A 14,361-nucleotide genomic window follows, 5' to 3' on the forward strand; every position below is an offset into this window, starting at 1 on the left:
CTGGCCATTCGAGAAGAAAAAATTTAGCTTTCTAGAAGCACGGAAAAAATCTATACTAATAATTAAAAACGCTATCTCATCGCGCTAAAGACTTTTTTCATTAAGATATGAATAAACATATGCATAATATATACTTTTGGATACTTACTTTTGGAGTACACAGAGAGTACAGATTTCAAGATTCCGCGATTACCCATTTTACTCGCGATAATCGAAGATTTATAAAAATATCTTATCGCGTAACATCAATAAATTTGTTTCAGGACAGTTACGAATAAGCGTAAATCGAAACAAGTGTATGCGCTTCACGTCCACCGAAATCTGTTTACTCTCCCGCCACCTTTAATCTTCCACTTGTGACGAAAGTGAACAGCGCTTTGTGTCTTATCAATCGTGTCACTAATGCGCATTCTTTCGTTATCAGCGTCACTCATAGCAAGTCGATGAGTCTAAACGTCAGCCGACTATCGTGAGTCGACATTAGTGATTTTAACAACGTGTCGCGTTTTCTTCTACGCCTTGTCGAACACTTTATGTCAGGTATGATAAAATTTTACATATTTACGTTCCTTCGCGTGTCTGTCACGTTCGCTTTGCATTCTCTCTCTGATAACAAGAGCGTAAACTCACGGGTATATATCTCTTCGCTCGATGAAACTATTCTCAGCTTGTCACTCGCATTTGATTTGCATGAGAGGAGTTCGATAATTAAGAAACGTCATGTGATCATTTTATCGGGAGAGTTATGGCCCTTTTGGGAATCCATGCTGATGCTGATTAAACTGCGAGATTGCACCGAACGAGCTATGCCTGCTATCACCGTGTCATCGCGTCGTTCGACATTTGCATAATCCTCCGCTCCCCCGATCGTAATTGCGTATCGTCGATATTCCCCGAGGCTGGCAAACGGTATTTAATTAACTAGAACAACGTCGATTTGCAGCGCTGTTGCAATACTATCGAGAAATCGTGCGGGTAACGTGCAAAAGTATATGTACAACCATCTTGAGCGGAATGTATCTAATTTCGTCGATTTTCTCGCACACGCCGAGATTGGAAACATGTGATCTGACGTACTCTCATTTGCTCGCGGAATGTTAGTGTAAAGGTAATTGTCAGAAAATGTTGCGATCAAGTGCATTTAATCGAAAGCCCACCCACAGGATTGAGTGTATAATGAATATTTAGATAAGGAAATTCTCTCTATATATAGGGAGAGAAACCTAGAGTAAGCAAACGTTCAAGTTCGAGCTTGGAACTTGAAGATTAAATCCCGTGCACTTATGGAACTCTTGACTCCCGCGATTTTCTCGCTCTGAGAGCATTCCTAAACTTACAAGTAGATAAACTCCTGCAAAAGCTATTACGGATGCTAATTTAAGCCATTTTCTCCTGGTGTATTCTATCCTCGGAGCATTCCGCTTATCTGTTTCTTCCAATGTAGCTTTGAATACAGTCGCCACCATTCGTGAGGTCTTTATTAGATTAACTGCTATGGCTGCCACGGTCTGGATCGAAGAACGAGTCGCAGAAATAACTTTCTTAACTGAATGCATCTAAGGTTAAAATCTCGTGAAAAGAAAATACATTAAGAATATTAAGCTTCTAGTAGCTCAGTTTTACGAAGCTTGCGAGTTACATAAAACTGCTACCAATTTTTCATTTCCCTTTAAATATTTCTAGCCATTTCATTCCTCCAGAAATTTCTCTTTTCTTCTGTAAAGTTTGTACACGCGACTATGATTATTATATGTACGAAACCAATATTTTTTTATTTGAGATAAGAAATATGCCGTCCTTTCTTCGCCATTCATCTGGTCGATTTTCTTCATTTGCTGACCTTCCACTCTTACGATGCTACGATATTTGAGAGCTTGTATATTTCGTGCGTAAAATAGCACGGCCTGGTATCATACATCCCAGACCCGCGAACGATGTTTAATTACCCAGAACATCACAGCGGCCGCCTTGACCTTACGATAATAAATCCGCGGCAGAGATACGCGGGTTAATTGGCATATAAATGGCTTTTCTAGCGTAGCGTTTCCGTCCGCACGAGCACACTGCCGCCACTGCCGTTGTTGCTGCTGCTGCTGCTTGCGTTTGCGATCGGAGAGCACGTGCTCGGCATAATGCGAATTAGTGCACGACCGTACACTTAACTATTCCAGCTATTTGCGCTCATCCGTCCCGAATAATCTCGGATTGTTTTTCGCTGGCGTTGTCAGTCGATACAAGAGCAAAGGCAATTACGTGACGGTGGATCGCGAGCATTTCGATTCTGCTAGCGCGTGACGTTCTCTTGGAACTAATTATGAAGTAATTACAATGCCAGACTCGCGTTTATATCGTATACCTATATGTGTATGTACCGGTCCGGTATGTTCTACATTGCGAATTCTCTCTCCTTTCATCTCTCTCACTCTTTCTCTGGCAAATTCGACACTGAATATTTCACAAGCGAAGCCGCGCTCAATTTACTCGCGAATAAATGCGGCTGCGAAACCGCGATAATATTTCGGATGGTAACGTAAATTATTCTTGACCTTATGGAGAATGCGATTCAGCTTAGAACAATTGTACCATTAGAAATTCAGCATTTAGCGATGACGGTTATTAATTACGGGGAAGAGATGCTTAGAAAGAGGCACTATTTCCAGAAAGAGCGTGCATTTTTCTTTCCTGTAAGCGATTCCCGGATAAATTTAGAGAACGTTCTCTACAGTGAAAATTCAATAGAAAGTCATTTGCAGCAACTTTCCAACTTTCGGCATTAAATATCCCGGCAATTAAGTCTCTCGAATCAAATTTTACACGCAGCGAAGTAACAAACTCCGGACTTAAGGACTGCTTGCAATTAACAGAAAAATCAGATTTCATTAGAAACTTAACATCTACTTTTCTAGTTTCCGCGCACAACTCAGTTTACCGGAAGATTCTGTTACTTGTTCAACAACTCTTTCGTTCAAGAAGGCTATTGACCTAATTGTAGTATAAATACAAAACGTTTTATCAATAATAAACGCAATTAAATGCACCGTTATATTAAAATAATTAAAAACGTCCGCATACAAATAAAGCTGCACGCTGATTTAAGAATACGCATGACGAGCGCACGACTTTCGTGCAATAAATTTCAGCTATCTGGCTTCTTTACGATCACCAATAATTTTCCGCACGGTTCCCGTCAATTTCCCGCATTTATCCATCTCCTTTATTCACCATCAGTAGCTGCGGAGAAGTTCGAGATAATTGCCAGTGTCGTCGACACGCGCGGAACTCTCGTAAAATCGACCAACATGCGATTTTAGGATCGATCCATTGATTAAATCAAACGTACCTTCCTCTTTGTCATTACTCGCCATAAACGACTGCTCGTGAATCAACGACGCGACGTTACCGTCCGAACGTAAACGAAAGCGTCCGTTTTCTCAGCAGGAAACGCTCACAATGATCTTCCCGATTACGTTGTAACATAGCCAAAGAGAATAGAGAAATATCCTTTGTGTGCATATCTGGAGATCAGAAAAGCTTCTCGAAGTTAATTTTATCCGCGGAAACCGTAGTGCAGAAAGGATTTTCCAGATAAAATTTCTTTTTGATATCGAGGACTCTGAAACCACATAAATTTTTCGAGAAACTCGAGTGTCTCTAAAATTAGCAATTAATTGTTAATTTGTTGTCAGATTCAATAGCCGATACGATTTAATGCCGCTCTGTGTATATCCCATATTTACGCGATAATAGCCCATAACAGCATCGTTTTGCAGCTGGTACACGCAATGATTCGATAGGTAGGGACCATTTCGCTTTATCCGGCAACGGACACCGAGTTTAGACGCGGTCGTTTCCGGCAAAAATGTCCTCTTGTTAAAACTGGTCGTACCGAATGGAACAATACGGTTGGCACCGGCGATATCTTCACTAGCAAAACGTGATTTTTTTCGGACGGAAAATACCGAGAGGATTTCCTATTCCCGCGGACAACGCAACTCGCATCCGTATTTTGCGTCGAGATAAAAAACACTCTGTGCTCGCCACGTGTGCATCTTTTTCTCCCGAGCGCCATTATGAATGCACGCATTATAAACGCGTCACGCACTGGTAGGATGCAATTACCGACGCAACGGTGATTTCGCGTGCACGTTGGAGAAGAGGCTTCTTACGCGTCGAGCTCTCGAGATGAACGACGTGCCGACGAGGACCCGCGTATTTAAGCTGAGAATAATCGCACCGCGCCTTTCGTCGCCTTTCACTTGAAGACTCTTTTCACTCGGTGAGGGAAGCCGCGGAAGAGCATCCTCGGTATTTCAGGAGGCGTAAATTCGCCGCGCGACCCCTCTTAAAACTCCGTGCAAACGTTATAAAGCTTTTCACGGTAGTTGCCGCGTCTTCGTCACGGCCGATCTTCGACTTCTTCTTCTTCCCCATTTCCCTCGTCGTTTGCGCCGCAAAGCGATGTTTTCATCGGTTATCCCAGCGACGACATTATCTGAAATGGTTTGTATCTACACGTAGGGCGGAACTGCTCCAAATAATCCAAGGAAAATACACTCGGCGCGCGAACAAGGCTCTAAGATAAAAGTGGATTTTACGCGCCTTTTCAGATTACATCACTCGTAGATGGAGAAAATATTTTCAGATCTGATTATCGTCTCAGGATAAAGAAAGAGCGCTGCATAAAAAAGTACTTAAAATGCAGATTTTTAATAGTGAAATAACATCAAGTAGACCGAAATATCTTTTTAGAAATCCGTTTCTAAATATCATGCGATTATATGCTTTAAAAAAATAAATCTCACAATTTAAAGATGAGATTGATTCGAGAGAGGTTTTAATGCTATTACTCTATTCGCCAAATGCGGTTTGCCAGTTAATTTTAGCGATAGTGTTCGCACATCGGACGTCGCATATCTGTGAACTAACCAGCCGATTACCGTTAACGGTTGATCGTCCCGATTACCGCGGTACTGGCAACGTAATACTTTTCCCGCAAGAAATCAAGTACAAGCATGCGAAGTATGACTCCCAGGCATTTCCTCCTCGTGCGTGTTAATGACCGACTCTTTCCTTGAATCATTACCGACCTTCCGTTTGTGGGAGCAACGCAGGAGCATTCCTGCTGCGATTGCGCCTCGAATTAAAATTAGCTTTCCATTTTAATGTTAGTACGTCGAATGCACAAGGTGTTTAAATGCGCGCAAGAAAAAAAGAAGCAATCAAAAAAGTTTTATTTTACTTTGAATCTTTAATTGCGATTCTTCCTTAATACTGCTTTCTCGGAGATTAAAGTCTAAGGCACTCTATGGAAGAGACCTTGCAATCTGCGTCCTTAGAAAATTACGTTCGCGGTGTGCATTGAGTCTGGAAGCTCGCTCTCGCCGGAACGCCCGCGCCGTCGTAATTCACGACTGGCCGATCAATTAATCGAGTCGTTACAGCTCCGAGCTCACCGGTGCTCTCCCATTCTATCGTAGGCACGTTGACGACCGTTACTGGCTTGATTCTCTTGCGTCGAATTAAAACTTTCCGCTCGTAGACTCAACAAGTCGGCTCCGCGATACGAGCCGGCTTTGCGTAGAGGCGCGTGATGCACGTGCACGCATACCGAACACATTAATAATACAGTTATGCAACGAGCCGTGTGCACGATGGTTATTAGTGACTGGGACCGCGGGCACACAGCATGCAGAATCGGATTGCATAGACATAACACCAACGTGTCTCGAGCACGCCGTGAACGCGAGCGCGACTCACGTTTCGCAACCGTTGCGAAAGCTAAAATGCCTCCAAAAGCGAAATTGATATGAATCGTTCATCCATCTGATAATCCACACGCAATGAACATCGATAAGCTGTTCATGCCGTATATGCCGTTTTCGCCGGCTATTGATCATCAATTGTAGAATTCCAAACGGATTTTGAATCAAAGCAATGGTTTTTGCCAGTGCAATGGCAAAAACCATTCCTCGCGATTTGCCAATTATTAATTTTCATAATTGATCTCGAAATGAAGAGTAAATGTTGAAATATTGTAGTGCAAAGGATAAGAGCGTCATTTATTTCCATCTGTGCTGGAGCTTTATACATCAAACGATGTCATCAATTTAAAATGAAATATTGTCAAAGAAAAATTGATTTAAAATTCACTCAAAATTAATCAAGCGTGATTCCGCGTTAGTAGATGTAATTGAAGAAATTTCGAAACATTTGGCTAATTAGAATACTCTCATTACCCCTATCCTGTAAAACCGCACGCAGCTGTCCGGATCGGAGCACCATTTGATACATGGTGTACTCTGCACTTTGCGCAAAGCCGCATGAATTGCAAACGTGTCCAGATGCGCGGTATTCTGCGGGCGACGTTATCAATGTAAAACATCACTTGGTCGAAATTCAAACGCATGGATTGAAATTCTACTTTATAGCGCACGGCTACCGTTATCGCGCGCCCTGAAATATTTCGCCACGATACGCTAAGGCTCGACCTTAATTTATTCAATGCTTTATCTTCCCGTAAACCTAGAAGCAGCAGCAGCAGCAGCAAAGAAAAGATATACTCTGCTACTAAAGCTGCAGTACTCAATGTATACCACTCAAAGTACAATACACTTCCCTATCGTAAATCCTTATCCTTAAATCCGTAAAATAAATTTATATCACTGCTTTACAAGATCACGCGCGAAAATTTCTCTGTTGTATTTCTGCTCTGCATTCTAGCTCCCTTTTTAAACGTTATCGCGAAAGTCACGACGCGGCCAACAGCTAAATGAAACAACAGTTGACGTTTCGCGAATCGCGGACATGAGACAGGTTTACAGTTTGCGCAAAAGTTGCACGCGAGTCGCGACCGCGTTTGGACGTGCGATGTTATCTCCGTACCAAGCCGCTCGTCCGCTCGAAGCTGAAACCTCCGCCCGCACGCGACACGCGCACGATGTGAATAAGATGCATCCGACGTGATCGGATGTGAATGAACTCGATCAAAGCCGAACAAATATAGTTTCGCATGTCTCTAGCTGGAAAATGCGGTCGTAAAACCAAGGGAAATTAACTGATATGATTGAAATTTATTCTATCTAAATGTTCTTTATCTAAGCTGTCTCTCGAAACTAACTAAATGATCGCTCTGATTGGTTGCAGGCGAGGAAGTGGTGACAGTACCGTCCACCAGCAGCACCCAGGAGGGCTGGAAGGTGCAGAGATTGTCCGTGAACGGCGACTCGCAGCAGCAATCGAGCAATCGTCGCCGCAGCTGCAGCAATAGGTCGCAGTTGCAACCGGTACCCGTTTCCGGTGGCAAGAGGAACCGGCCGGCGCCACCACCGCCATCGCAACCGGTATCCTGTCGGGTCAGTGCCAAGGATCAGGTTGACAGTTACTTCGTTGACTGGCCGAACAAAGAGAACACGCCTGGAAATGCTGTGAACCGCTGCGAAGATAATCACCAGGCGAACCACGTATTCGGAACAATCGACGAGTCGACGATGGGCTCGAATCTCAGCAGGCACAGCGGAAAGGGCCTCACCGGCCGGCGCACTCAGTCTTCCGGAAACTTGTGCGATCCTAAGGGAAAGCTCAACAGCATGGGGAAGATATTGGTGCCCTGTTCCAGTGCGCAGAGAGAAAGGTTAGTCGTAGCTTCATATTTCTTAATTTCTCAAATTCGTTAAACTTTCTCCTTCTTCATCAGATGAAGAATATGAACAGATGAAGAATGGTTGCGTTTCTCTTTTCTCTTTCTCATTTCTACAATTTCTACAATTCTACAATTAATTTCGAGCACTATTTGCGATATTTAACGTTAATTTGTTTTGGTAAAATTAACGTTAATTTAGATATCTAATCTTTTTCATCAAAGCAGAAGGAAGACGAATATCACTTTTCCTTATCGCGCGAAATGTGTTCTTTGAGCAAGATATTAAAGCGTATACCGAAGCATGAATGGGAAATTAGATCGCAATCCGATTAAAAGTAGATTGAAGCTGTACGCGGATACAAAGTCGTGGTGTGGTAACTACGAGAAGGTGGGATTAAGCAGCATGAAATATTAGATGGAAAAAGAAGGAAGCGAGATGTTTCAATCGCGCTTCTCTCGCAGTGGAAGATTAGATCCCTCTTTGTAATGCAGCCTCGCAGATTACCGTTAATTTTTTAACGACTCGGAAAGCCGGTGAAACGCCGTGGGGGAGAGTCATGTTGTAACGCACGGAGGGAAAGGTCAATCCACGATCGATTCCTCGTGCGATACCCTTAAGACACTATCCATATCACGCCGACAGTTCGCTTGACACAAATCTGTGAATTATGAACATTTTCAGGACCACAGATAATTGACAAATACACGATGGAAATTCATAGCCATGTGAATAATCGTTTGATCAAGGTTTGATTAATTTAGTTAGTTTTGATCTATTAATTTTCGTGTCACACTAGGATGCGGTATAGGGAATGTATTATTAATTGCATAATATCTATGCGATTATTATGTCTGTAATAAAAAGAGCATCGGAAAACGCAATTATAAATTACATGAAGCGTATAAATCACGTTTATTATATATTATGAAAGGAAAAGTTATACGTATAAATTCAATGTGCAACGAGCAGGCATCAAATGAGATCGTAACGCAATTGAATCAATTACAACGATGTATATATATTATTAAGTTATATATTATATATTATAAGTATATATATTATGAATTTCAAAATTATATTAATATATTATGTTACGTATCACAAGGCGAGAGAGTAACGTAATTTTCACGCTTAATTTATCGTTTTGCGCGAGATACTTGTCGTTATTACAATTTTTAGCAATAAAATCTCGTGATTACGCAATCACTTTGAGGAATTAATTAGAAATGACAAAATATTTTCCTTCCACTTTTCAAAGAGTGTTAAGCAAGCTTATTTGCACGACACTCGTACGATGCTTGTCAAACGTGCGAAGAAAGGAACTCATTTTCAGTTACCGATGTGAATTGGTCTTTACCCACGATCTTCTGACGATAAACCGTGAATTCTTCTAACGTTTTTACATCTATTGCCGCTTTGTTCATCGACAGAAAACTGACTTTTAACGCGCGTATCTTTTATTAAAAAAATATTAAATTCTCTGGAGCAACTGCACTTTATTTTACTTTTTTTACTTTTTTATTGCTTGAAATTTTGCTGTTTCGAAGTCTGTTTCTTCCATGAGTTTCCATTGCGGGAACTGCGAGAGATAAATCATTCCCTTTGAATTGACCAACTGAAACATTTTGTTATAAGAGACTTGCAAGTACCTTGGGTATACAGGGTGAGGCACCTAAAACAGGCCACCTGAATATCTCGGCTGTTATTGGTGATAGAAAAAATGTGTCAGACCAAACTTGCATGGTTTCGAGGGACACATAATTTGTTCTAAATAATTTTTTATTAGGTGGACGCGTAGAGGTCATATGAAAGTCAACTTCGTTTTTTTAAATGGTATGATATGTTTTTTTACGTACCATCTAGTAGAGCGTTTGAAGATGCGCACATTGATCTACGGGTCAAAATCATTCAAGGTCACTGAAGGCTAAAATTTCTAAGTGCTAGAACTTTTTCATTTCTGAGTTTACGGTATTTTCAATAGCAGAGAACTCTAGGCAATATAAAGTAAATTATTTTCCCTTGCAGTTGACCTTCAGTGACCTTGAATGATTTTGACCCGTAGATCAATGTGCGCATCTTCAAACGCTCTACTAGATGATACGTAAAAAAACATATCATACCAGTTAAAAAAATGAAGTTGACCTTCATATGATCTCTACGCGTCCACCTAATAAAAGACTATTTAGAACAAATTATGTGTCCCTCGAAACCATGCAAGTTTGACCTGACGCATTTTTTTCTATCACCAATAACAGCCGAGATATTCAGGTGGCCTGTTTTAGGTGCCTCACCCTGTATCGTCGGATAATATCGTCGAATATTACAACAAAGGAAACGTTGCGGCGAAGCGTCGGAGTAGCTTCATTAATAGTTACAAGTGTCATTATACTCCATTTTGGTCGACAGTCTGGCACTACTAATTCACGTAATAGCTTTTGAATACCCGGGAGAGCAGTCAGAAAACTAGCACGTTACTTACGTCAGTTAAAGGGATCTTGGAGTCACTGCCGAATTCGGATGCGAAAGCGCTATTATTTAGATGGAAATTGATTAAACAAATCATGATTAACATTATCGACATATCGAGAAGACGTGATAAATTATGAAAAGATGCTTCGAAACGCTCTTTCTTTATTTTTATTTGAAAGAAAAAAGGGTATAAAGTGTTCTGAAATACTTGCAACGTCAATTGGACTACAAGCCAGTCTGTTAACATTATTTCGGTAATGTACGGTACGGTAATGCACGCAACATTTGTTTTGTTGCAACGAAAAGTTGCAATGGAAACTACAAATGACACAAAAGCATGTAAAACAAATATTATGTATATATCGCTCCATTCGATTGACAAGATCTTCTTTGATATTATCTCGTCTTCTTGATTAGTTCGGATAATCGGGACGGTGTCTGCCGCGCAAACCGCGAACGGCTGAATTCAGCCGCGAGGTGTGGGATCGCTCGCGAAGTGATGAAGCCCCAATCCGCAAGCACGTGCTAATTAAATCTGAGAGAGAGGAAGACGAGCCGATGAAGACGACGCGGAGTTTGCGAGGGATAACAAAACACGTAGCATCCTTCAACGTTGGAATCCTTCGACGCCAGGATCCTCCATCGACGGTGGAGTCGAACGTGTTGTAGCGAGTGTGTTAAGCCGCGTAAGACGATTAACGGATAACAAGGTCGCCGTGAAAACATGACACCATGTATGCCGGTGATACCTCTTTACTCGTGTTCGCCTAACCAGCTCAACGACGGATGCTAGCTGCTAGCCACCAATGACCGAGATCGTTAATCCGAAGGTGAATTATGTCCTGACGCTGATAAGGTAGATAGATGACGGTGATAAATCGGCAGAAAACAGCCAACCTGCAGCGCGCGTCCGCCACGCTATTAAATTAATAATTATTTGCATCCGCCGTATGTTCGCCATAATAACTGGGCTGGGCGTGAGGAGAAGAGAAGCTGACGGTTGATTTCACTGCATTCACTCGGCTGCGCGCTGTACCATCTAAAAACTATTAGCGAATCCGTCAAGGACAGAGATGCCTCGTTAATTCAACTTTAATAAGTTCTCCCGAACTACCGACTATTTTTTACCCAGAAGATGCCATCCCGCGATGTTTAATCTGCCATTCGCCAGCTTACCTGTATCTTAATTGATCTCTCGTTCGGTGTCGCGATATTTGTCGAGGCGCACGCGGTATGGGACGACAGGGATGGCAAAAGGCGCGGCTGAATAATCTGTTTGTCTCCACGTGCACGCAAATTTACGCTGTAAATGAAATCGTACTAAATTGACGGACACACGTACGCAGAATTCTTTGCTCGCAAATATTACTCATCGTAATTAAACATCCTTTGTGCAAAATGTCCGCGTACTCGCACGAGCCTGAGAATTCCGTCTCTGACAACAATTGAATCAAGCAAGGTGTTTAAAGCAACGACGGCGCGTTTTAAAGCGAAACGAGAGTTCGAATAAACTTGGCCGGAGCACGAAAACAGTCCTGCATCTCGCGACAACGTACAAAACAAGAGAACCTACTTGCGTCAGCGTCTCCTATGCGGCTCTTTCTTTCCCTTACGCATTCACTACACCAGGAGGGTGCAACTATACATACGTACAAACCGTACCTACGTACAATAGCTCGACGGTGCCTCCGGTTGTAACAAGTTGCAGGCCGCGAGATAATTTAAAGTGCCTCTTCTAAGGTCAGCCAGTCGTTGAACTGGGGCGACTTCCATTAAACCCTCGTTTACACGGGGACGGTGCGGAGCCGGGAAGGATAAGGGTACGTTGAAAGAGCAACCTCGCCAGGGAGGATAGGGGGATATTAAAAGGCGCCGGTGCGCGCTTCCTGATCTCATTTGCGTAAGTGCTGTTGTCTAATCCGGCAGCGACAGTAATATGCGGAAGCGGAATCGCCACCCCGCTATTCGCTCACTTAAGCCTGCGACGGAATGTCGAGCGCTTTTCGGCTGTGTGCGAGGTAATTCCTTCCACTCCGGAGATGTAGAAAGCCACTCCGAAGGGAAGCATCAAGTTTGTTGCGTTATTACATTGTTGTATTTATGCCGTGAAAAGTGTTCTAAGTTTTACGTGGAAATATAAAAAGAAGAGAAATGAAAAGTCATAGCGCCGAAATAAAATTGTCGTAAAGCGGTGACAGCGGCTATTTATTTATCTCATTCTGTGATAGCGCGATTATACACGTGCCGCATTCTATCTTTCGCGAGGAATTACGAGTGCGGCACAATGAGGAACTTGGCAGGATTTTCTACGCCATACCGCGAAGATTACGGAAAGTTAATTTAAAAATTAAGACCGCACGCGCGCGGCGAAAGGTCAGATGGCACTATCATTCCGTAATAACTCGGGTCACGAATTTTCATGTTACGCGTTAACGTTGGATCTCTCGTCGCGTCTTCGGCCACGTGCAGTCGCATTATGGTACCGTTATTTTTATCATTGCACTATGATGTTTATCCGAGGAAGCGGATAGAATTTTTAGGCTCCCAACCGCGGTATTCCGCGACGAGAGGTTGAAGTAAGTAGAGAGACCGGTGAAAGGTCAGATGTTCTGCGCGCTTATGCATACCACGGAGGTTTGCGCAGGCAAAGGCACTCGCCGCTATCCACCGGGCGTGAAAGCGAACTACGGCGGATGATGTCACGTACGAATTATTAGTAAAGTTCCTATACCGTTCGCTGGTACGGTGCGTGTCACGTAAGGTATTTTATGAGACACACGTGAACACGATCGCGCCGAGTAAATACGAAACGTGCCGCCACGTGTCGGAACATTATGCTGATTATGTCATGAGCTTTGGCTCATCTTTCAGCAATCTTGGAGTAACACATAACGGCAATGGATAGAAAACCGTACAAAACTTATTTTTTCAAAGAAAGGGTACAAAAAAGATGCCCGAATAACGACGACGACGACGACTTATTTAATAACTTATATAACTTATTTCAATTTTTTTTAATTCTCATTTCGGGGTGTCAACTTCACAGAGCTAAATTAGCTCATTTCTTCAATTCTTTTATTTAGTTTAGTTTTACTTTTTTTTGCAAGGTGGATTATATATGGACAAATTGTGGACAATTGAATGCCATATTAATTTTTTTAAATTCTCATTTCGGGATACCAACTTCACAGAGCTCGACTTTTTCCCATCTTTCCAGCAATATGCGAATACCACGTCGAAGAAGGAATCAACTTTTGAGACGATTCATCGACCCATCGGCAAGAACTTATTCATCGACCTAATATTTACAGTTGAGATAAAAATTGAAAACCATCATTGTCTTTAATGACCTAGAAAGATCCAAAAGGTTTAAAAAATATCTCCATCAGTCTTCGATATTTCTTTTTGTACCAAAAGAGCATGCATGCATACTCTTTGACAATTTGCGCGCACGGAAGCGACAGGATACCTTACGGATATCCGCAGCTTTTATTTCGGTTCCGGTACGCTCGATTTCACCTTGTTCGAACGTCACGTATGTCACGTATGTCACGTATAGCATGCGAACGTGCCGTCACGTCGGAATTTTTCCTTCGCGCCTCACGTGGTTTTGTTCATCGTTCATACGCGTCTCGCTCTCTTTTCTATTTTATTTCCGCGTTCGCCTTCGTGCCGACGTTACGGCCGCGACGATGGCGGTTAAACCGACGTGATCCTGTCACGTGCGCAAATTTACGTCGCGCTTAAATCCATTACGTTACGCTACGTGTTACAAATTAGCGGAACCACGCGAGCCGATCGTTCGCACCTGGAATCTGTCCGGATAAATATATCTATCTGTTTCTTTTCGCGCAGATATAAATTTTGCGGCTCTTTACCGAATCACCTGGATGATAAGGATGACGATCAGCGGGACAACAACAACATGTCCGAGACCAGCGGTAGCTTCGGCGGCACGTTGCCGCACAAGAAACGCTCGTTAGGGGTGCACTTCTCGGACAGCGGGCCGACCGGCACTTTGGATCTCGTTAAGCACCGATCACAAGACTCGTTGGACGAGAATGATCCTTGGAGGTACGTAATGACCAATGGCAAGTGTTCGTTCGAGAGGAATATTGTCGAGAGTCACTCTGGAAAGTGGTATAAAAGCGAACGCTGAAGCGTATTATAAAGTTACTCTCTTATCCATTTCTGTTTTCTCTCCTTTTATTTTCTCTCGTTTTACTTTCGAGAATTATCCTTGAATGGGATC

The 14,361-nt window shown here is 42.6% G+C and overlaps 1 protein-coding gene across 1 annotated transcript in view; it reads left to right on the plus strand.

Annotated features, from left to right (window-relative positions):
• Positions 1–14,361, plus strand: part of LOC105287577 — a 107,886-nt gene that overhangs the window by 65,618 nt on the left and 27,907 nt on the right. The window contains exons 2-3 of the mRNA XM_011353198.3: positions 7,144–7,630; positions 13,965–14,183. Coding sequence (XP_011351500.1) covers positions 7,144–7,630; positions 13,965–14,183 — 706 coding nt within the window. The remainder of the gene's footprint in view (positions 1–7,143; positions 7,631–13,964; positions 14,184–14,361) is intronic.

Source organism: Ooceraea biroi, chromosome 5 (assembly GCF_003672135.1).
Source record: "Ooceraea biroi isolate clonal line C1 chromosome 5, Obir_v5.4, whole genome shotgun sequence".
Lineage (NCBI taxonomy): Eukaryota > Metazoa > Arthropoda > Insecta > Hymenoptera > Formicidae > Ooceraea > Ooceraea biroi.